The sequence below is a fragment of the Mixophyes fleayi genome, chromosome 1 (genome assembly GCF_038048845.1).
Source record: "Mixophyes fleayi isolate aMixFle1 chromosome 1, aMixFle1.hap1, whole genome shotgun sequence".
Taxonomy (NCBI): domain Eukaryota; kingdom Metazoa; phylum Chordata; class Amphibia; order Anura; family Limnodynastidae; genus Mixophyes; species Mixophyes fleayi.
Window position 1 is genome coordinate 304,572,261 of NC_134402.1, and position 23,885 is coordinate 304,596,145.

Consider the following 23,885-nt stretch of genomic DNA (forward strand, 5'->3'; position numbering starts at 1 on the left):
CTAAAAAAAACTATTATAAATAAATAAATATAAGTTGTGGATGAATGATACTATTTCCTGGAATGTCACAGTTGTTTGATGGAAGAAAGGTAAGAGGATGGAAATTCTCAAATAATTTCAACTGGTTTGTAATCTGATTTTATTTGGCTTTGGAGGGAGATTTCTATATCAAATATGGTGATAAAATCCTCCACCCACCTCACCACCTCCTCCTCCACTTGCCAACAATCCCAATTGAATTGGGACAATCTGACAAACCACATCCAGATCATCCCAACCCATGTCTGCATCCACACAAAGCATGTATGTTTTAGCTAAGGCAACACCCTTTTGACTCTCTAAAATTGAGCCAGTCGCAGGGAAAATTGGGGCTCTTGGCAGGTGCAGTATATAATAACTTAGTAGGACTAATGAAATACAAGCCGAGTAAAAAAAAATATTAGACATCCTTATGTGTGCTATGTATATATTAGGTAAAACTTTCCAAACTGCCTTACTTTACTACAGCTTAACACCTGCCAATCATTGCTTATTGTTTGTAATTAATTAATTTATGAATACTCTATTTGTTCAGAATGTATTGCATTCTTGAGCTGGGTACACACTACAGGTTTTTCGTCCAATAATTGGACAAATCAGCCGACATCCGACTATTTGGTCAGATATCGTGTAGTGTGTATACTTACACAATTATCTAAAGTCGCCCTAAAGTGCCGATCATCGTGTGGTTTGGTTGGTCGTACTGTTTAGTTTTTGCCGACCAATCACCTTCCAATCCTGCAGTGTGTATGAATTCACCCGACTATCGGCCAATAATGTATCTCAGAGTGACAGGTCTCAGTCTGCCTGCTGCTGATCTTGTCATGATCCACGGTCTCTGTCAACTGTCTGGGGCTGTTTTTCTTTAGAGAAGAGACTGATATCGATGGTACGGGCTGCTCCCCCCTCTCTCCCCCAGCACATGTAGTCTTAACCCTCTGTGTGCTGGCTGGAATGGATAGGATTAGTGCAGCATGAGGAGATTAGAGCAGCGTCCATCCGTTCCTGGCGTTAAGCTTCAGCTGCCGGAGATAAAGCTGTCACACTGAATTTACTGGCAGTTTACAGTTCTGCACTCGGCACAGTGCTGTGTCAAGACAGGCTTCCCAATACATATGCCGGGCTGAACATCGCTCAATAAATTAAGACCTGAGCTGTGACTTGCCTTTTATGGACTACCTTGCAGCCGATAATTTTGACAGATGAAGAGCAGACATCTGATGATAATCGTGTATAGTGTGTACACGTCAATCGGTATGCTGATCAGGATTTTTTTAATTGATTCTGTCATTGGTATATCGTTAATCGTTTACTTTTCTGCAGTGTGTACCCAGCTTTAGTTTTTATTTTTCCATTATCATGTTTCCTATTTATCAAAATTAAATTCTGTGAATAATTTCAAGTTTATTCTTTTGCTTAAATTCCTAAATGAAAATGAAGTTAAGAAAGAAAACAACTGTGTATTGGAGCATATGCAGCCTGTGTGGAACCAAATATAGGAACTGAAACACTATGATAATAAACAACAATTTATGCACAAGCACAATTTACAAAAAAAAGCCCACTCATATTTCCACTGTTTTTCTTTCAGGGCTCTTGTAATATCGAAAAATCCTAATCTGTTCATTTATACCCCAGGGAGATTGTCTGGGTGTGGGAAAAAACTTCCCAAAGAGTGTGTTTGACTATGGTTTGAGCCAGTATAAAGGTCCCCTGGGTATAAATGGAGAGAGATGGGTGGGCTCCATTTAAAAGGCCCATTTTGGTAATTTACACATTTGCTCCACCATCATCACACTGCATAATCCTTCATCAAGCTATTCCTGTCTTATTCATCACACTGTACCCCCTCCTTCATCACACTGTGCCCCTTCCTTCATCACACTGTGCCCCACCTTCATTGCACTGTGTCCCCTCAATCATCACACTGTGCCTCCTCATTCATCACGTCGTGCCCCCTTCTTCATCACATTGTGGCCCCGTCATTACACTACTGCCCCCTTCATCACTGTTGCCCCCTTAATCACACTGGTCCCTCCATTCTTTAATTACCTTGCTATGACCTTCTTTTCTTCTGTTTTCTTCTCTTCCTCTTCTGTCTTTTCTTCAGTGTGCTTGCTCCTCTCTGCGTGGCTCCTCACTGATAGTGTCTGGACGTGATTATATCATGCCCGACAATCAGTCAGGAGGGAGCAGGGAGGAGGAAGGAGGGAGGAGCATTAATTAATTATGCCACAACCTCAAATTAATAGTCATTACTATGACTCACTATTAAATTATATAGTCCTCGCCCCAAAATAAATTGCCCCCAACAATAAATTAATATTTCCCACCCACTATTAAATGATTCTCACCTACCCTCACCATTAAGATAATACCTAGCGCCCAACGTTATTACGGTAAGAGCTTTCACTTACCTTCTTCTGTTTGGATCTGTATATTTCAAAGGTAGACTCCTCTGTCTGCCTCTCCTATATCTTGTACTATGACATGCTGTCTGCTTCACAAAAGAGGGAGACGGGACGCATACTGTAGACTGGGGGCAGAACAGACCTATAGATCCGCTGCTGGTCCCGGGGAAGGGGACCATCCTGTCATCAAGTCTTGGCTGGAGGGGAGATTCTGGGCAACTGAAACCCCCCCTAAATGTGCACATGCCCCACCATTTGTTTCATTTTGCAAATGTACTTATTTGTCTATCTAGCACATGCATTGATACATGCCCACATACTGTTTCTGTGAATTGCCCCTGTAAAAATGCTTTGGGTGACCTTTTGCAAGATTGTGTGTCCATATGTTCTATGCATATGTTAGGAGGAGTAAAAATGTCACTCTATATATTGGGAAGAGTAAAAAAGTCCCCTGTTAGCACTTTAAGATTATAAATACTCGAACTGTTTGAGCATGTTCAAAATTCAAACTGTTTGATGCTCCTGGTTTGATTGTGACTTGGGTCCTGTTCAATAGGAATTTGACCTAACTAAAGTTGCATATTTCTAATGGTGAGAATTATGATGTTTTATAGTTTCTTGATTTTTATAACTCTTATTTCAAAATCCCACATGCTCATTAAACAGCAAGTTTTGCTTGAGCTTCACATTCAAGCCTTTGCAAAACCACACTGTGTGGGAGATTTATTCGGCTGCCAAGATTGTTTTTTTCTTGAGCCAGTCAATCAAAGTTTCATTTAGTTACATTTAATCTATTAGTTAACTAATTGGTGAGATGTAATGAATTGTAGATATCTGCTTTTATATTTTTTCCACTAATCTCACTGTTCTCAAATGGACTATGGCTATATTTGTATAATGGATATTAGTCCAATGATCTTGTAACTTCTTACTTCTGTTTTATATATTGAACCAGTTTTGTAAGGTCTGTTTTTCATAGTTGGTTTTAAAAAACTGTTGCACGTATGACCAATGGAGATTTTTCTACACCCTGCTTAAATTGCTATTAAACGTAAAATTCACATTTATTCTGTACAAAGAGCTTCTTGTAAAGTTCCAAAATGTAGATATAGAAATATTTTCATATCATTACAGGTCTAAAGTTGTTTTTTACCTTTACTACTATGAAACTGAGTGTATGCTATTGTTCATGGGCAAATGCAAATTTCTAGAGGTGGGGGGGGGGGGTTGTTACAGTTTGGAACAAAGCAAATAAAAACAAAAACATAGAACCTGCCGCAATAAGATGACAACAGACACTTTTTCTTCTAGTCAAATTTTTTTATTGTAATAAACTAGCACAATTAAGTCACAAAATGTTACATATTCATGGAGTGTAAAATGCTAGCCGAAAAGAATATAGGGGCTGACCGTGTATTTGTACATGTTTTGAAAACACTTTCTGTGAACTTCTACTGCAATGAAAAAAAAATGCACTAAGTTCAGAAAGCTTTCAGTTCCACTTATACTGTTATACTTGCAGTAGGAGTCTGAATGTAATAAAAAAACAAAACATTTTGTGAGTTTAAGATTTTTGGTTCAGAAAAAAGAAAACTGTCCTTGGAAATCTCGGTCACATGAGAGCACCGCAGAGTATCCATCAAGAAATGTTTGCTGAAATTATTAAAAAATTTAAAAAAATTATTGTAAATTTTTTCCTTCAATAATCAACTTATAAATACCAGAAAAATAAGTATAGACAGTGAGAACTGCATCCTACATCATCATTGCGAGGAATTTTACAATACAATAGGTTAATTTTGAAAACATATGGGTACAGGGGTTATTTTTTCTCTTGAATTACCCATATGTTTTCAAAAAATGACAGGTTAAGAGCCACTGATGGGAGCGGAGAGAAGCGAGAGGAGACAGAGGGCAGAGGGATCAAGAGGAGGTGAGCTGAGTAGCTGGAGAGCGCAGTTAAAAGTGATGGAAACAGGAGGTAGGAGAGCCCTGCTCAAAGGGTTTCCATCACTTTTAACTGCGCTCTCCAGCTACTCAGCTCACCTCCTCTTGATCCCTCTGCCCTCTGTCTCCTCTCGCTTCTCTCCGCTCCCATCAGTGGCTCTTAACATGTCATCCGTGTCCACCCTCTTGGGCCCAAGTTACCTGCCTGTACTGACTTTTCCCCTCCCTCTCTTTCTAGCTGTGCCTTGAGCCCCCAGAGTTATAGTGCTTACTGTTACTTGTACTGTGCTGTTTCACCTTGTACAGTCCCATTGTCTGTCCTTGTACGGCGCTATGGATACTTTGTGGCACCCTATAAATAAAAATTAATAATAATAATAATAATAATAATAAAAGTATGAACACTTACAATAACCACATACTGTATGACAGCAAATCTCCGCTTGTGAGATTGCTCCCAACAGCTGCTCTGCTCTGAGCCCACTGATTCCCCTTTCTCCTCCCACTCCCGACACTCTTCACACTGTAAGCTCCTTACCTTCCCCCACTCATCCCAGCAATTGTTGCACCATAAGTGATAGAATGGTATACCAGCTGATCACCCCTATGTACACATCTGATGCTATCTGTCATTTAAGACAGGATGTCAATGACTATCACAGGCAATAGACAGGAAGTTTGCTTTGCGTAGGGGAAAATCTTCCTCCACAATCAAAGTTCTATCTCAAATTTATACAGTTCTGTATGTGGTATATAAATATGGATGGTACTAGTAGGTTATTTATATAAACCATCTGTAATATTTAGTTCAGTTACCCTTACCTGTGTTAAACACATTAAGGAGGAAGCACACCGAAGCACAGGAAGCAGAATGATTTGTGGGACAAGATTGTGATAGCACAAAAGTTTGAGCTAGTCCATGGGAGGCGTTGGATAGATCTGATAGAAGCTGATTAAGGGCCAGCATATACAGGACTATATAAGGAGTACCTTCCAAATGGTTAATTTCTTTTTTTTTGGGCGTTCTGATGGGACTTTCTGTGCATTGTGCGCTTCCTGCAGTGTGTCGTGTCTGTCTGCATACAGCAAGTGCCGTATAGGCAGAGCATACTTATACCTGTATCCTAGAAACTTGATTCAGAACCGCTTGTACTTGAATATGGTTGTACTTGTGTATAATTTTAAAAAAAACGTCAATCGCATTCACTTTGCGTTCCTTGATGAACCATGTCCATGTTTACATAGTATATTATGGGCTGAATACAGAAGTAGTAGGACAGAAGTCATACTGGAAAAGAACGCAACCATATGAGCCCAAACAGAATAATATAGCCAAGAAAAAGAACAGTACTCTCTGTGAAAGCAGATGAAGCATGATTGTTACACATATGCCAACAACATTTTTTGTAATATACAAAATCATTTACCCAGTAAGGCTACAGAGAAAAATTCCAAATGAACAGCGGAACATATCCCAAAAATAAAAGAGTACCAAGTGGAATGCTCAATCAAGAAATGTAACAATAAGGTAACAATAATTTAATGTTCACAAATCTTCACAAGTAGTTCAGCCTGAGCAACATGCTCAATCAAAACACTCTGGGAAAGAAGCAAAGCAACATTAAATTAAGTGATCCAGCTGCCAAAGAGGGAGAGAGAGAGAGTAGTATCACTCTGACTCCAGTTATAACAATGATTGTATTTGGCAGCCGCCACTCCTTTGATTCTCCAAATATATTATAAAATCAGGAAAACATAAATTTATTGTGGAATTCTTTAACATTCATGTTCGTGCTCTGTGGGTTCACTGCCTTCTCAGGCTAAAGAGAATCACTGGCGCAGCAATGGCGTCGAAGAGGCATAAGGGGGGATGGATGCCAGGTGGCCTACGCGAGCAGCATAAAGATAAGGGGGAACGGACAGGGAAGTCCGTCCTGCATTTCACACCTGAGTGGTGCAGGTAGCCACTCAGGGAAAGGTGGGGGCAGGACAGGAGGTGGGACAGAGCGTGGGGATTAAAAGGAGAAGGGGAAAAATTTAGGTAGAATTGTTCTCAGTCTCCCACCTACCCAACCCATACAGTATATATACATACATATGTTAAAGAAAATAAAAAAATAAAAAATATATATAAATATATATATATATATATATATATATATATATATATATATATATATATTGCGAAATCTATAAGCATAATTGCATAACTTGCATAAGTTGCTGCTTTATTGTATGCTCTGTGATTAATTGTTCAAGCCACATTTGTCACACTTGGGAGGGCGGGAAAGTGGTGTGCAAGGCTTAAAAAGTGGTGAGCCAGCAGGGCCGGGTAGTATCACCCTGGGTAGACGGCCGCACGCCTAGTTCCAGCTTCAACGGTTGGGCTAATACGGGCGGCGTGCCAGGTTTTCAGAAATTGGAGGTGAACTACGCTAAGGGCTGGTCTCCGGAGGACGTTGTTGCAGTGCCTACAGGGTACGCAGAACATGCCCTATTTTTTCTAGATGGAACTAGAAAATTTGGAAAATTTTAGTAGCCTTACACGCCACTTGTCTGCCGAATACAAGAATATTTAATAAAGCTATGACCGGAATATATTTTGCCAAAGACTTGTCTCTGAGGTTTTCTTTATGAGTGCAATGAGTGGGACGCTGGTTGATCAGCCTATACCCCTTTCTTTTTGGACAGTGGATTAACTAATTATTTATATGATCTACAAATCTAGATGCTGAAGATTCACAGCATGAAGCATTCAAGCCAAATACTTGCCCTTCTTTGCTTAATGGACACCACAACCCTAATTCACAATATTGTCAGAAGATGCACAGACATGCAGTATATCCACTATAAGCAGAAGTACTGCTGCTGAAGAAATAAAATCTCTCCACCAGCTCCAGGCCTGGGAGCTCACCGAGTTAACATCATGCAAACATGTAGTTGGATGTAAATGGGTTTTTAAGAACAAGTGTGACTCTTAAAGCAAAGATCACAAGATGATAGCTGATGGTTTGAGTCGGGATGTTATTATATAATATATATATCTATATAGTATAATATATAATATAGTTATATATAATATATATAATATTGTTTATTTATATGCTTCTTGTGATAATTACAGTACTGTAGTATACATTTTGCTCTTGTAAACACAACTACTGTTTTAAGTTGTTAATAAATTTTTTCTAGTAAGTTTTGTTCTACAATAATAACGTATTATTTAATTTAAACATGGACAATGTTGTGAATTGTCTGTTGCTGACAGACGTTCATGTGATGTGTTTATTTTTTCCACCAAAAGTATTTTCAAAAGCGTCTCCCACCCCCAAATTGTTTTTTTACAGGGGTGTATCCAAATACCAGCAATTAGGCGCGCACCTTTAAATGTACTTGGTGGATGTTCACTTCCTGAGCTTTTGTTGAGTGATGTCTGCCACTCATCTATAGGGAAAATTATGTTACCTATTCTAATAATGTTAATTTGAACTAAAGTGGGTGCAAATGAAGGCATAGTTAAAAAACATGAACATATTACATTTTATTGCATGGAAATATCTATAGGAAACATGTGTTTTACTTTAAAAATATTAATGGACATTAATGGAAGCTTTTCATTTACATTTTCTATAAAAAAAAAAATGTGCGTTTCTACACCGATGCAATTCTCCATAGGGGTAGTCCTGTACTGTACATTCTGTATGGCATAGAAGTCTTACTTGGGACAGAACCTCACCTGCTTTTCTATACATGTAGTGGGGACCTTTCCCATTTACTACCATGATTATGATGCAGTCCGCAAAGTGTTCAGCACTATGCTTTATTTACTGAATAAAAGGGCATTTCTTTAGAATATAAGTTTGTTTGAAATTGTGATATACAATCATGTAAAGTTGTCTACAATAAAGTCTGTTATGGCATAAAGGGGCCTATTTATCAAAGCTTTCCCCCCTCTGTTAAATCCCCAAAAACTGTTGTTTTCGGAGATTAACCGCTAAATTGCTATGTAATAGCATCGCAGCAGATATTTCAGATATCTGCTTTTTTGCATCTCTTATCGTTTTTCTGAAGATCCCTATCAGGGCCGCCGAGAGGGGGGGGGAGCGGGTACTATTTACCCGGGCCCGGCCATGCCAGGGGGCCCGGACCGGGCCCCCACCGCTGAATTTTATTTTATTTTTTACACTTTTCTTTATTGCAATTTTTTTTTATTTTTGTCTTCTTTTTTTTTTTTTTTTTCCCGGGGAGGGGGGGGGGGGGGGCTTGGGGTGTCCGACCCGTCCGTTGGTGGGGGGAGCTAGATAGTTAAAAAAAAAAAAAATTTACATATTCACCTGATCGCGCCGCCCTCCCTCCTCTCTGCTCGTTTCACACTGACTGTCGGGCGTGACGTCATCAAGTCACGCCCGACAGTCAGTGAGGAACGTCGCAGAGGGGACCAAGCAAGAAGAAAGAAGAGAACACAGAAGAAAAGAAAGAAACTAACAAGTAAGTAAAGAACAGAGAGTCAAGGGAAGGAAAGTAGAAAGGGAGAGTGTGACAAAGAAGGGGGAGAGATGTACAGAATGAAAAAAAAAGTGGGGAAAGATGTACAGAATGAAAAAAAAAGTGGGGAAAGATGTACAGAATGAAAAAAAAAGTGGGGAAAGATGTACAGAATGAAAAAAAAAGTGGGGAAAGATGTACAGAATGAAAAAAAAAGTGGGGAAAGATGTACAGAATGAAAAAAAAAGTGGGGAAAGATGTACAGAATGAAAAAAAAAGTGGGGAAAGATGTACAGAATGAAAAAAAAAGTGGGGAGAGATGTACAGAATGAAAAAAAAGTGGGGAGAGATGTACAGAATGAAAAAAAAAGTGGGGAGAGATGTACAGAATGAAAAAAAAGCAGGGAGAGATGTACAGAATGAAAAAAAAGTGGGGAGAGATGTACAGAATGAAAAAAAAGTGGGAGAAATGTACAGAGTGAATAAAAAGGAGGGGAAGCAGCATGGAGGGCGCAGTGTGAACATAAGGGGGCACAGTGTAGTGATGAAGGGGCACAGTAATGTGCACAGGGGGCTTGTTGCAATGTAGTGAGTGTGAGGTAGATGGTGGCAAATTAATGGGTGCTATTTTGTTTGTAGGGTGATGGGGAGGCAATTTAATAGTGGGGACTTAATTTAAGATGGGGTGGTTTGGGGGCTATTGAATGTGGGGATGAGTTTGGGGAGAATGAGGTCTATTTATTAAATGTGACTATGAGTTATTTAATGGCAGTGATGGTTGCGGGAAATAGGTATTGCTGTTTGCAGGAAGGGAATAGGTTTATTTATTAAATGTGAATACTATTATTTTAATGTTGGGGCTGGAGGAATGCCTAATTATTAATTGTGGGTGCTATTGATTTAACGCCGGGGCTGGCTGTAATTTTCTAAGTGTAGCCATTTTTTTTTCCAAATAGGTCCTTCAACATTCCAGGATCCAGACAAGCCACAACTAAAGAAACCAGCAGCCACAGGTGGAGAAAGTGAGAAGAACAGGTAGGAGAGAGCAGCAGAGTGTGTGAAATGTTGTGATTCTAGTAGGGACAATACCAATTTTTGGTGAGTGTTGTGCCCAATGTTAGGTGCAGGCCAAGACTGAACTGTTTGTGTACACACTGCATTCTTTGTATACTACACTGTGGTGGTAGATGTCCTGAAAGTCAGGAGTGCTTGGACATATGTGACGCTCCGGCGAATTGAGTGCCTAGTGATTTTGATGTTAGCCACGCCCCCAAATGCCTAACTACAACTTTGAAAAAATTTGCGCCGCCGTGAGGCGGCGCAAAATTTTTTTGCATGCTCAACTATAAGGGGGGGCCCCACAAATTTGTTGTACCGGGGCCCTGAATTCCTCTTGGCAGCCCTGATCCCTATAACAGTGTATGGTTAGTGCTCAGTAACGCTAAGTAACAATGACAGAAATTAAGTTTTCAATCATGTTAATGTACGCCAGCTCAAACTGGCGTACATTAACATAACTAAAGACTTTCACTGAAAACAGCTCTGCTTCAAAGAGCAGAGTTGTACAGCGCATGTGTGGAGGGATCATGTGCTCCCTCCCTGTCACATGACTCACCTTCTTTCAGTCCAGGATCTCTGTGCGCATGCCCGAGGTTTTCGGTCGGCGCATGCGCACTAACATAAAATAGAGGAGTAGATCAACGCAGCTTTCTTCAGCTGCGATAAGGAGGTGAGTCACTTCTCAGGGACAGCAGGTTACCGGCACTGCTGTCCCTGAGCTCTTTTTTGATACATAGCCGGAAACTTTCAATCCTTATCAAGCAGATAAGGATTGAAAAGTTTCAACACAAAAAAACGATGATTTATAAATAGTCCCCAAAATGCTGCTAAAAGGGCAGTTGATTCATTGACTATAAATGTGGGCTGGACTTTGCAAAAAATATAGAAGCATAAATTAAGAATTTTTCTCTAGGATTGGTAGAGTAAACAACACCTTTTAAACAGCCGGCAAATCAGTACAGTTCACAATCTTCTAAAGAATAACTGCATACGTTGAGGGTTTTAATTCCACATTTAGATCACACAAATGCAGCAGTGCATATTGTACTACATAAAAGTCATAATTAATATATCTATTTTCTACCGTGCAGGTGTCGGGGTACAAGTATTGTTACTGAAATCAGACCAGGTCCTGCAGACTGTCAGGTACCATGGCAGAAAACACAAACCAGTTGACTTTCTTTTTTGGGAACATCACACGTGAGGAGGGTGAGGACTACTTAAAGCAAGGAGGTATGTCTGATGGCCTGTATTTACTGCGGCAGAGTCGAAGTTATCTTGGAGGTTATGCTTTATCAGTATCCCACGGACGCAAGTTTTACCACTATACAATTGAAAGAGAGCTAAGTGGAACATATGCAATTGTTGGTGGAATGTCTCACAGCTCTCCAGCTGAGCTGTGCAATTATCACACTTATGAAAGTAGCGGACTTGTCTGTTTGCTGAAGAGACCCTGTAATCGCCCATCTAATGTTCAGCCAAAAATAGGACCCTTTGAAGACCTTAAGGAACATCTTATCAGAGAATATGTTCAACAAACATGGAATTTACAGGTAAACTCATTCTATCTACCGTACTTTAAAGTAAGCAATGCAATTGCTAAACAAAAATTCAATAAGTTTCACATTGGCCTTTTGATAGTAAATTAAAAAAAATATTATTATATAAAAATTTATAAGTGAAAATTATGACTGTTGAACAGTTTTACATTTATATCTTTTTGCAATGACATACAGTAAATGTCTCATTCTTAGTTCCATACCACTAAAAATATAGTTCTATACCTATCACTGCATTGAGTTCAATATTTAACATAATCAGCACAGCAGCTCCGTTTTGGCAGCACTGTACTATACAGCAGCCGCGGCGCTGTCAAAGAAGTGTCCGCGGCGCTGCTGTATACAATACAGCACCGACGTGGACGCTTCTTTGACAGCGCCGCGGCTGCTGTATAGTACAATGCTGCTATGTAGGCGCACTTCTTTAGCGGAGGGGGGGAGGGGTTTCCGGAGACCCAGAAACATGCGCCCCTGATAATTATAAATATGTTGTAAAAATAGAGCAAGGTCTAGTTAGACCTATGGTGCAATCCAATGTGTTCCTGGAGTGAAGATAGCACAGCTGATCCTGACATGCTAATGCCGTCCTCTCCTTAGTGTCCTATATGAGTGTACCACAGTAAGAGTGTGCAGCACAATCAGTGTGCCTAGTGACAGGAGCTCTATTGCATTGTCGATCTATCAGGATGTTTTGCCATATATAGAGATTTTAACAGCTTTTATAGTGAATGCATTGAATGACTCAAAGTACAATCATCAACCCATTATCTCTGTGTTACAGCAAAAAGTATTTCCCAGAAAGAATTAAAAATATCTCATAACATTCAAAAGACAAAGATGAAGTTATTATTTTGTCCCACAGAGTGATGTTTCCCTGTGATCTATATTTTCCATTAACACAAATGATCAAAAGAAATAAAACATTCCAATGTTCCTATTCATAAAGGTTCTCACTTCTGAAGGATTAGGCAACTTTAAAAGCTAATAAGTAATCTGAAAAACATCAAGTTTCTGTACACCACCAAATTGACGACTGTATCTCACCAGCCACTCAAAGTATTATTAAAAAAAAGATAGTGATCTTTAATAAACTGTTATAAGTCCTGCAGATGTATTTCATATAAATATATTTAGAATAATATGTACAAAATGGGTAATGCATAAAATATGAAATATCAGATATAGATGTGATCAGATGTGATTATTAGACAAGTCTGTGAGCTGGATTTATCGAACTTTCTAAGCAAGGAAATTGTAGGTGTTGCCCATAGCAACCAATTAGATACTAGCTATCATTTATCTGTACTATCTATCCCTGCAACTTGTTTAGAGACATTAATCGTTGGTATTCAGGGCAGTAAGTAAAAATAAATTTTATATACTTCTTATTTTCTCATACAAAGGGTGAAGCATTTGAACAAGCCATTATTAGCCAAAAACCTCAGCTAGAGAAGCTAATTGCCACAACTGCTCATGAAAAAATGCCTTGGTTCCATGGAAATATCTCACGATTGGAATCTGAGCAACAGCTACTGAATGGATCAAAGGCAAATGGAACCTTTTTGTGAGTAAACTTTACACGGTTTGTGCTCCAGCAGCTTCTAAAGTGCACATAGTTTACTATTGATAGAATCAGTTGTGGAAATATATGTTTTTTTTCTTGTCTGTACATTTAAAGATTAGAAGGCTGTGGAGAGTCTGATTGGGCATGATAGGAAGTTTCATAATAGCGACATAGAAGAAGTAGGCAGGAGTGAGAGGTGGTTATCGGAGAGGAATGAGTAAGGATGAGTAATTTGAATTGGAATCTGAAAGATATAGGGATTTGTAGAGTGATGTGGCAGATGTGGAGTAGCATTAGTCTAATATGCCACAGCATTTAAGATTAAAGCGGGGAAAGATGAGTGAGGGGAATGCCAGACAGGAGAAGGTTTCAGTTGTTGAGGTGTGAGATGATGAGAGAATGGATAAAAGTTTTGGTTACATCTTGGGTAAGTAAAGGGTATAGTCTAGCAATATTTAAAAAATGGAGTCTAGTGTGATATCAAGGCTTGGGAGACTGAGGAAACTTTGGTGTTGTTGATAATAAGGGAGATTGAAAGGGAGGTGATGAACTTGTGAGGAGGGAAGATGATAAGGTCTGTTTTGACATGTCAATCAGTAAGTCATTATGCAGCATACAGTTCGATATAGCAGAGAGACAGTGGCTGAAGCAAGAAGGTACAGAAGAGGAGAGGTGAAAGTAGAGGGAATAGATTTGGGTATTGTCAGTTTAGAGGTAAAACTGGAGTCTGAATAAACAAGGTAGTTCACTAAGAGAAGAATCAGCATAGGGAGTATATACATCATATGTCATCCCAACCTGGAATCCATTCAAATTTGAGCCTAATTGTAGTCCAAACATTTGTTTCCAGAGCAAAAGATGGAGCGAATTTAAATTTCAATGGATTCAGAGATGAGACTTTGAATCTTATATTAACAATCAGACATGGGACCATCAATTTACTCCAGAAAGCAAATGTTTCAGTATACATTGGAGAACAGATTAACCACGACAATATAAATTCAAGACCATTGCATTATCAAACAAGTTAATACCCACTAAGTTAATAGCCACTGAAAAGCATACATTAACATGGTTTACTAAAGTGATTTCTAAAAAAAAACAGGAAAGGAAAAAAGAACCAGATCTTCTATCCACAGCTGTTAGTTTTCTCCCATTTGCATCTCCATTTTACATTATATAAATGGATACTTGTTTTACCGGTCTCCTAATTCCCACATAAATTTTAAATGGCACATTTCCCATATTAGACAACCTAATCAAACCTAAGTGATTTAAATGATTGTTATAATTTCTCTACTTGTAATTAAGACACTTCAGTCAGCAGTCATTTTATTTATAAAATGTTGTGTTGGACAGATACCTCTGATTAATGTATTGTGTAGTCTTCAACTCTTCGACTACACTGTCTGGATACATTTTAACTTGACCCCTCTGCTTTGGTTTTGTTTTTGGTTTTGGATCTGTGCTAAATTTGTGTTTTGGTTTTGACAAAACCACCCTTGCATGTTTTGGTTTTGGATCTGTATTTTGTTGAAAAATTGCTAAAATCACATAATTTTGCTCTTTTTTCATTGCTACATTATTACTAACCTCAATATCACTAGTTTCTAGTAAATTTTGACCACCTCACAGGTCACAATATTAATTTAAAAAAGTTTCAGCCAAAGACTGCAGCAAGCTGGTTGGATGCTAAGCGACAGAGCAACGACACAAACACACGGCAGTTCATAGCACATCCAGGAAACATTGCCACACAGCAGTGGCAGAAAAGAAAAGGGGTGCAAGATGGAATTGACCTTGGGACCTCCCACCCACCCATATGCTAAAAATGTTTAACAAACTAACACAGAAACAGGAGGGGTAGCAGGTACAGTTTAACAAAGCAAGCACGTCAGCAACACGGAGTACCACTTTTGTGGCTGAAGTGCTTGTTTTGTTTGGGTCCCCCACAAAACAAGCTAACAATGGGCTTAAGGCAGGGCATAAGACCAAAAAATCCACCTCTTATGTGTGTAATTATTTTTACCCAAATTTTGACACCAGTTCGCTAGCCATTTTTAGCCTTTGTAAAGACACAGTCAGTAAAGGTAGGGACCTTAACTCTAGGAACCTCATCCACGTTACGCCATTTGAAGCGAATTTATGGCAAGGTCTAGGAAAAAATCTGAAACTTATGCCAAAAAAATAACAACAAGCAGTCCAGCATCAGCTTGCTCTCTTTTCTCAGATAGATCCCAACACCTGCAATTTACACCCCCAACACCTTCATTATCAATATCCTCCCTAGTGATCGGAGTTAGTCCTGCATCCAAGTTGATAAGACTAGATGACTCCTCCACTATCCTGGATTCCTCAGAAGAAAAATGTTAGGCCCACTGCTGCAGCTCCTGCTGCTGGGGATGGATCTTCAACCCAAAAGCAAACCAAGAAGAACACTACTATTAGTTTACCACATTTGACTGTTAAACAATTCTTTGCAAGAGGAAGCAAGTATGACAGCTGTCACCCAGTCGCAGAGCGGATCACAGGCGCCATGGCGACTATGCTAATATTAGATCTGCGTCCAATATCCACTATTAATGCAGCAGGTTTCAGACAGTTAATTGAGATCCTGTGTCCCCGTTCCCAAATTCCATTTCAACACCATTTTATTGACAAGCAATTCCTCGCCTGTACCAGGAGGTAACAAAAAAGAAAATTATTTGGCTACAAAATTTCATTCTACCCACTGTACACTTAACCACAGATATGTGGACAAGTGGTACAAGGAAAACTAAAGATTATATGACTGTGACAGCCCACTGGGTTGGTAATAGCCTTCAGCAGCAGGAACAGCAGCAGCATGTACTCAACAATGCCAGATCTTTCAAAGGCAGGCTACTCTGTGTATCACCTGCTTCACTAAGAGGCTTACCGCTGACAACCTATTTGAAAAACTAAGGGATGTCATTGCAACATGGCTTATCCTGCTTGGACTCTCCTGAGGATATGTGATATCTGATAGGGCCACCAATATTGTTAAAGCATTACAGCGGGGAGAATTCCATAACATTTCCCTGTTTTCCTCATACATTCTACTTGGTGGTACCGTCAAGTGATTCCCCTAATTAGACTTTTGGAAAAGCACCTTGAGAAATTGAAGGAGTAGATGAAACAATGACATTAAGCTAAGTATGTAGGACTTGTAGATCAAGTACTTTATTCGCTTTGCCGGGATTCAAGAGTTATCAACATCTTTAAATCAGGTCACTACATTTTGGCGACTGTGTTTGAGCCTAGGGGGTAAATGTATCAAAGTGCGAGTTTGCCAGCGTGTTTAAATCGCGGAAAATCGCGGGTGTTTACCCGCGAGTTTAAGAAAAAAAATGGAAATGTATCAAGCTGCGATTTTGAGACTCATGTTCAAAATCGCTGGTCATCTCTGGCGATTTTGAGCGATGTAAACACTCACGAGTTTAGAAAACTCTCCTGTGTTTGGCAAACTCGCCTGTGTTGTAACAGTGAGTTGTCAACACATCACTGTTACACTGGCCCTGGTTAAAAGTTAAAGAATAGATAAAAGTAAAAAAAAACAGAATCGTGGGGTCCCCCCGCCATTTATGCTTAACCCTAGTGCTGCCTGACTAGTGCTGGTCCCGTGAAAATCGGGGAAAAATTTTGCGTGGGGTTCCCCCGATTTTCACTTTACCAGCACTAGGCAAACCAGCCAGGGTTGGCGGCACTATAGCAGGGGGACGCGCGGCAGGGGTCCCCCTGTCATAATGACTAACCAACCCTAGACTGTTCAGAGCTGGGCTGGATTCCCTAGGGAGTGGGGTCCGCCGAAAAAAACGAGCGGCCCCCCCCCAGAAAGAACCAGCCCAGTGCTGATAGCACTAGGGCTCTTCCTACTACCCCTGGGCTGTGGGTAGTAGGGTAATACGGCGAGAAAGTGTTAAAAAAAAACTGACAGCATGCGTAAGCTGTATTTACTGTATTACAGCTTACGCAAGTAGCGTAGCGCATGCGCAATGAGATACGTTACTTGCGTAAGCTCTAGGTACAGTATTATGTGATTTCCCCACTAGTGTGGGAAAATCACATTATACTGTAGTTTTAACTTACGCAACCAACGTAGGGTCATTGCGATTCGGACCTCCTACTAGGTAGGAGGTGTTTGCGGCGGTCAAAGTTTTTTTTTATTTTTCTGCAATCAAGTACACAGAGTCGGAATCTTACAAATATGGGCCCCTTCTGGGCGAAGTGTTCCTGCTTTTCTTCAATCGTTTTTGGAAGTACAAAATGGCTGGGACTGGGGCAAGCCGGCAAGATTGGAGGTATAAATATTAAGGGACTGGGGCAAGCCTGGAAGTTTGGATGAAGAAAGAAAACATCATTGATGAGTATTTGGTTTGTTTTATTTTTTATTAAATAGATGTGGTTAAAAAGAGGGTGGTTAGTGTATTTATTGTGGGGTTTTTATTTTTAATAAATGTTTGTGGTTTTTATGAGGGAGTTGTTGTTTTGTAGACTTTTTTTTTTTGTGGAACTACAGGTCCCAGCAAGCCAGGGATGTCAGGGCATGTTGGCACTTGTGGTTCTCCAAGTGCCAACATGCCCTGGCTGCCGTGGGTATGCTGGTGCTTGTAGTTATACAAGCAACAGCATGGCCACAGTTTTTAGGGCAACCTGGCTGGCTGGGACTTGTAGGTCCACAAAAAAAATCGGTGTCAGTTTGTTTTTTTTACACTTTCTCGCCGTATTACCCTACTACCCACAGCCCAGGGGTAGTAGGAAGAGCCCTAGTGCTATCAGCACTGGGCTGGTTCTTTCTAGGGGGGGGCTCGCTCGGTTTTTTTTAGGGATGTGCACCGGCCACTTTTGGTGTCTCGTGTTTTGTGTTTTGGATTCGGATGTGCTTGAGGTTTTGGGTTCGGATTTGTTTCGCAAAACACCTGACGAAAGGTTTTGGTTCGGATTTAAGGTTTTGGATTCGGATTTATTTTGAAAAAAACATAAAAAGTGTTAAAATCAAGTTTTTTTGGTTTATTTTCACTCCTACGCTATTATTAACCTCAATAACATTCATTAGCAATCATTTCCACTAATTCCCAGTCTATTCTGAACACCTCACACCTCACAATATTGTTTTTAGTCCAAAACGTTTCACCGAGGTAGCTTTCTGGACTGCATAGTGCAGTGGTCCCGGTACACAATTTGGTACCGGGGCCACAATATATCACCCTCAACTGGTCTCAATTCCACAAAAAAAGTATCTGGACTGTGTAGTGGAGTGGTCCCCACAATATAATAAAAAAAACCTCAACTGGTCTGAATTCCACCAAAAAAGTATCTGGACTGCGTAGTGGAGTGGTCCCCACAATATAATAAAAAAAACCCTCAACTGGTCTGAATTCCAGGGAACAGATGGCGGACACCGGATGGACGTCTAAAACCAACATAGCAGTTAAGGGCGCAGTTCCTCTTTTTTGTGACTGCACAAAAAATTAACGTAGTAATAGAAATGACAGGTTTTTTTGTTTTAAATATAGAAAGAAAGAAGGTAGTACTAGAAATGGCAGTTATTTGTTTTTTTTAAATAGAAAAAGAAAGAAGGTAGTACTAGAAATGGCAGTTATTTAGTTTCTTTTAAATAGCGAAAGAAAGAAGGTAGTAATAGAAATGACAGGGTTTTTTCTGTTTTAAATATAGAAAGAAAAAAGGTAGTACTAGAAATGGCAGTTATTTAGTTTCTTTTAAATAGAGAAAGAAAGAAGGTAGTAATAGAAATGGCAGGTTTTTTTTGTTTTAAATATAGAAAGAAAGAAGGTAGTACTAGAAATGGCAGTTATTCGAATCCCCAGGAGAGTCTAAGTGGGGTGAGCCACAGATAGATTATTTCCCTCAGTTTCTCTAACAGGTTGTCAGTGTTGTGCCTCTTCTTAAAATCTGCAGCACAGGAGAGTACCACTGGACTGTACTTTAATAGCAGTACATATTATTTTTGGGTACAGCAACAGTGAATGATCGTAGTTAGACTTTTAAATAGCAGTACAAGCTAGATTTTTTTAACATTTTGTAATATTTTTTTCCAATTAATTTTGTAAAAATTTTTTTTTTTTTAATTAATTTTTTATAATTTTTTTTATAAAAATATTTTTATTTTTTTTTAACTTTTGGATAACTTGGAAATAACAATGCACTTAGCAGAACAGACCACAGGACACATGAAATACAGAAAGAAAGAAGGTAGCAATAGAAATGTCAGTTCCTCATTTTTGGAACTGCACAAACAGTGATGAAAATGAAGGTGAAGCTGGTGGCATGTCACGGTCCTCTTCAGAGGACAATCTCCTGACCAGCAGGTCTTTGCACCGCTGTAGACTTGTGTCCGCCGGAAACAGAGACACAACATACGCTTTAAACCGAGGATCGAGAACGGTGGGCAGAATGTATTCCTCTGACTCTAAAAGACTGACCACCCTCGGATCCTGGCAAAGCGTACAAAGAGCTTCATCCATAAGAGCTACATGCTTGGTGGAATCGCAATGGTGTACCAGCTCCTCCCTCACTTTCTCCAGCTGCTTCTGCAAAAGCCTGATCAGGGGAATCACCTGACTCAAGCTGGCAGTTTCGGAACTGACTTCTCGTGTGGCAAGTTCAAATGGCTGCAGAACCTTGCACAACACGGAAATCATTCTCCAGTGCGCTTGACTCAGGCGCATCCCCACTCCTTTTCCTATGTCGTAGGTGGCTGTGTAGGCTTGAATGGCCTTTTGCTGCTCCTCCATCCTCTACAGCATATAGAGGGTGAAGTTCTAGCACGTCACTACCTCTAGTTAATTTAGATTGCAAGGCTTGTAAATACTTTGAAGATAAAAAAAAGCAGGCTGCACAGACTGTGGAGCTAGAATGTGAAATTAAATGGACCATGTTACTTTGGTGGCTATCTATGCCCCCCCCCCCCCCCCCCCGCCCTACACTTGTAGTTGAATATAAAAAAAGCAGCCTGCATAGATTGTAGAACATGAAATTCAAATATACAAAGAAATGGACAAAGGCAGTTTGGTATCTGTCTGCATCAGATCCCCTCTCCACTAGGAGTAAAATAGAAAACTATTCAGCCGTTATATATTCTAGAATATAAATAGAAATTGAGAAGGCAATTTGGTATCTGTCTGCATCATAATTATCAACATCCTCCTCAGCGCCAGCTACATCAATATCCTCCTCCCGGTGTACAACATTAGCCAAATCTGTAACTGGACTGTGGGTGATCCTTTCAGCATATGCAGAGGGCGTGCTGCTGTGTTTCTCCTCAGATGATTTTAAGTTTCTCTTTTTGCTACTTTTTGAGAACTTGGGCTTTTTGGATTTTACATGCCCTGTACTAGGAGATTGGGCATCGGGCTTGCCAAACGACGTTGATGGCATTTCATCGTCTATGTCATGACTAGTGGCAGCATCTTCAGCATTAGGAGGAAGTGGGTCTTGATCTTTCCCTACTTTATCCTCCAAATTTTTGTTTTCCATTATATGTAGCACAAGAGAGCGTATCCCTAAGCCACACACACTCGGCAAAGCCTTTAAAAATTATATGCGGCACAGGAGAGTACCACTGGACTTATACTGCTGAATCAGTGAACTTTGTAATATAGCAGTACCACTGGACTTATACTGCTGAATCTGTGAACTTTGTAATATAGCAGTACCACTGGACTTATACTGCTGAATCAGTGAACTTTGTAATAGCAGTACCACTGGACTTATACTGCTGAATCAGTGAACTTTGTAATATATCAGTACCACTGGACTTATACTGCTGAATCAGTGAACTTTGTAATATATCAGTACCACTGGACTTATACTGCTGAATCAGTGAACTTTGTAATATAGCAGTACCACTGGACTTATACTGCTGAATCAGTGAACTTTGTAATATATCAGTACCACTGGACTTATACTGCTGAATCAGTGAACTTTGTAATATAGCAGTACCACTGGACTTATACTGCTGAATCAGTGAACTTTGTAATATATCAGTACCACTGGACTTATACTGCTGAATCAGTGAACTTTGTAATATAGCAGTACCACTTGACTTATACTGCTGAATCAGTGAACTTTGTAATAGCAGTACCACTGGACTTATACTGCTGAATCAGTGAACTTTGTAATATAGCAGTACCACTTGACTTATACTACTGAATCAGTGAACTTTGTAATAGCAGTACCACTGGACTTATACTGCTGATTCAGTGAACTTTGTAATACAGCAGTACCACTGGACTTATACTGCTGAATCAGTGAACTTTGTAATATAGCAGTACCACTGGACTTATACTGCTGAATCAGTGAACTTTGTAATATATCAGTACCACTGGACTTATACTGCTGAATCAGTGAACTTTGTAATATAGCAGTACCACTGGACTTATACTGCTGAATCAGTGAACTTTGTAATATAGCAGTACCACTGGACTTATACTGCAGAATCAGTGAACTTTGTAATATAGCAGTACCAATGGACTTATACTGCAGGATTGTTTTGGGATATTTTTTTTTTTTTATAATTACTTTTTTTGTAAAAAATTTTATAACTTTTTTTGAAATTTTTTATAATTTGGGAATAATGGGGAAATAACAATGCCCTTAGAAGGACAGAGCACGGGACACAGCACCACTGGACTGAACAGGACACAGCACAGGACCCAGCAGCACCACTGAACTCAGAAGGTCAGAGCACAGGACACAGCACCACTGGACTGAGCAGAACACAGCACAGCACAGCACAGAACTGAACAACACAACACAGCACAGCACAGCACAGAACTGAACAGCACAGCACAGCACAGCACGAGATATAGCAGGACAGAGGACCACCTAACACAACCTCCCTCTACCCTGATCAATGCCCGAGTGAAGATGGCGGCGACTAGCGGGGAATTTATAGGATCCGAGTATCGCGAGATCCAACAGCGGGATTATGACTCAGAGCCTCGGTTTCAGTTTTGCAATTGGCGGGAATACCCGGATCGGCAACGTTCGGGTGGGCTCGGATTTCAGATATCCGAGCCCGCTCATCTCTAGTTTTTTTCAGCGGACCCCACTCCCTAGGGAATCCAGCCCAGCTCTGAACAGTCTAGGGTTGGTTAGTCATTATGGCAGGGGGACCCCTGCCGCGTGTCCCCCTGCTATAGTGCCGCCAACCCTGGCTGGTTTGCCTAGTGCTGGTAAAGTGAAAATCGGGGGAACCCCACGCAAAATTTTTCCCCGATTTTCACGGGACCAGCACTAGTCAGGCAGCACTAGGGTTAAGCATAAATAGCAGGGGGACCCCACGCTTTTTTTTTAAAATTAACTTTTATCTATTCTTTAACTTTTTAACACTGCCAGGGCAGTGTAACAGTGATGTGTTTCTACAACACGCTGCTATCAAGCAGCGTGTTGTATCTGGCGTCTTTAGAAGCAAACTCTCCTGAGTTTGCTAACTCGCAGCTTCATACATTGGAGACTTGTATAGCTGCAGTGGCAAACAGTGGTGAGTTTGATCTCTGCCGATTTTGCAAGTAGCGATTTTGACAGAAGCAGAACTCTGGCGATTTTGTATGAAAACTCAGCTTCATACATCGGCGAGTTTCATCTCTCCCGAGAAAATCGCTGGAGTTGCAAACTTGCACTTTGATACATTTACCCCTAGGTTTAAGAGATGTTTCTTCTCTTTCTGACCCAGATCTCAAGAGATGCAATGAGCTCCTGGTCAGCAAGTTGACAGATCAAGGGGTACATGACACGGCGACGTCTCCTCCTTCAGTTTTCTAACTGCTGTTAGGAAAAACATAGCTTTCCCAAGAGACACAGTGGTGATACAGATGTGTCAGCACAACATTTTGACCTCTGGACTGGTCTAAAAGAATTGCCCAAAAATCGTAACAGCTCTGCCGTAAAATGAACTACAAATTCCACGAGGAAGGCCTTTACGGGCAAATACATCAAAGTACTGAGACTTCTGTAATGGTGGAATCCAGCAGGGATGAATCAATATTGTGTGAGGATGATGTACACACTGATGAGGGTGAGGATGATGACAGTGTAGATTGCAGTTGGTGGATCTAGAGAAGGGAGCTAGCTGATGCTGAAATGCTTATTATTATTTTGGGTAGAATGGCATATTTGTAATTTTATGTTTTCTACAGTAAACTTTCCTTTATTAGACAGGGTTTTTTTTCTTTACCAATGTAAAAGCTTGTTTTTTGGATTTCAGTTTCCCTGACTTAAGCCCAATATGCCTTTGCGCATAGGCTTTAAAAGATGACATCAAAGGACTGGTAACATCATGACTGGTGCCAGCAGCTTGTTGCCATATCGATGACACTGAGCTATGGCACTGGAGACTGACAGGAACACTGCTAGCCCTTCTGTTTCTGTGTGAGTGATGGCACTGAACAATAGTACTGAGCAATGGCACTGGAGACTGGAGAGTGACAAGAACAATGTGACTGGAGACTCTAGTTTGACAAGAACACTGCTATCCCTCCTGTTTCAGTGTGAGCTATGGCACAAAGCAATGTCACTACAGATTGCCAAGAACACTGCCACCCCTATTGTTTCTGTTTCAGCAATGACACTGTGCAATGGCACTGACACTGGAGATTGATAAGAACACTGCAGGGGCAATCTAGAGTTCTGTTTTACAGGAGGCGATTTAAAGGGGCGAATTAGTCCCCACCCCCTTTTCAACAGCTAAGCATGCCTATGGCTGCACACTATGTGTAGGTCCGTTCAGTGGAGACAGGCAGGGAGAGTATGCTGCCTAGCCGCTCTGAGTGTATTTAAAAT

General features: G+C 40.3%; 1 protein-coding gene across 3 annotated transcripts in view; it reads left to right on the top strand.

Annotated features, from left to right (window-relative positions):
- Window positions 1-23,885, top strand: part of SYK (spleen associated tyrosine kinase) — a 126,964-nt gene that overhangs the window by 59,042 nt on the left and 44,037 nt on the right. For all 3 annotated transcript variants that reach the window (XM_075211140.1, XM_075211139.1, XM_075211141.1), the window contains 2 exons: window positions 11,033-11,494; window positions 12,904-13,064. In XM_075211140.1, coding sequence (XP_075067241.1) covers window positions 11,093-11,494; window positions 12,904-13,064 — 563 coding nt within the window. In that variant the 5' untranslated portion in view covers window positions 11,033-11,092. The remainder of the gene's footprint in view (window positions 1-11,032; window positions 11,495-12,903; window positions 13,065-23,885) is intronic.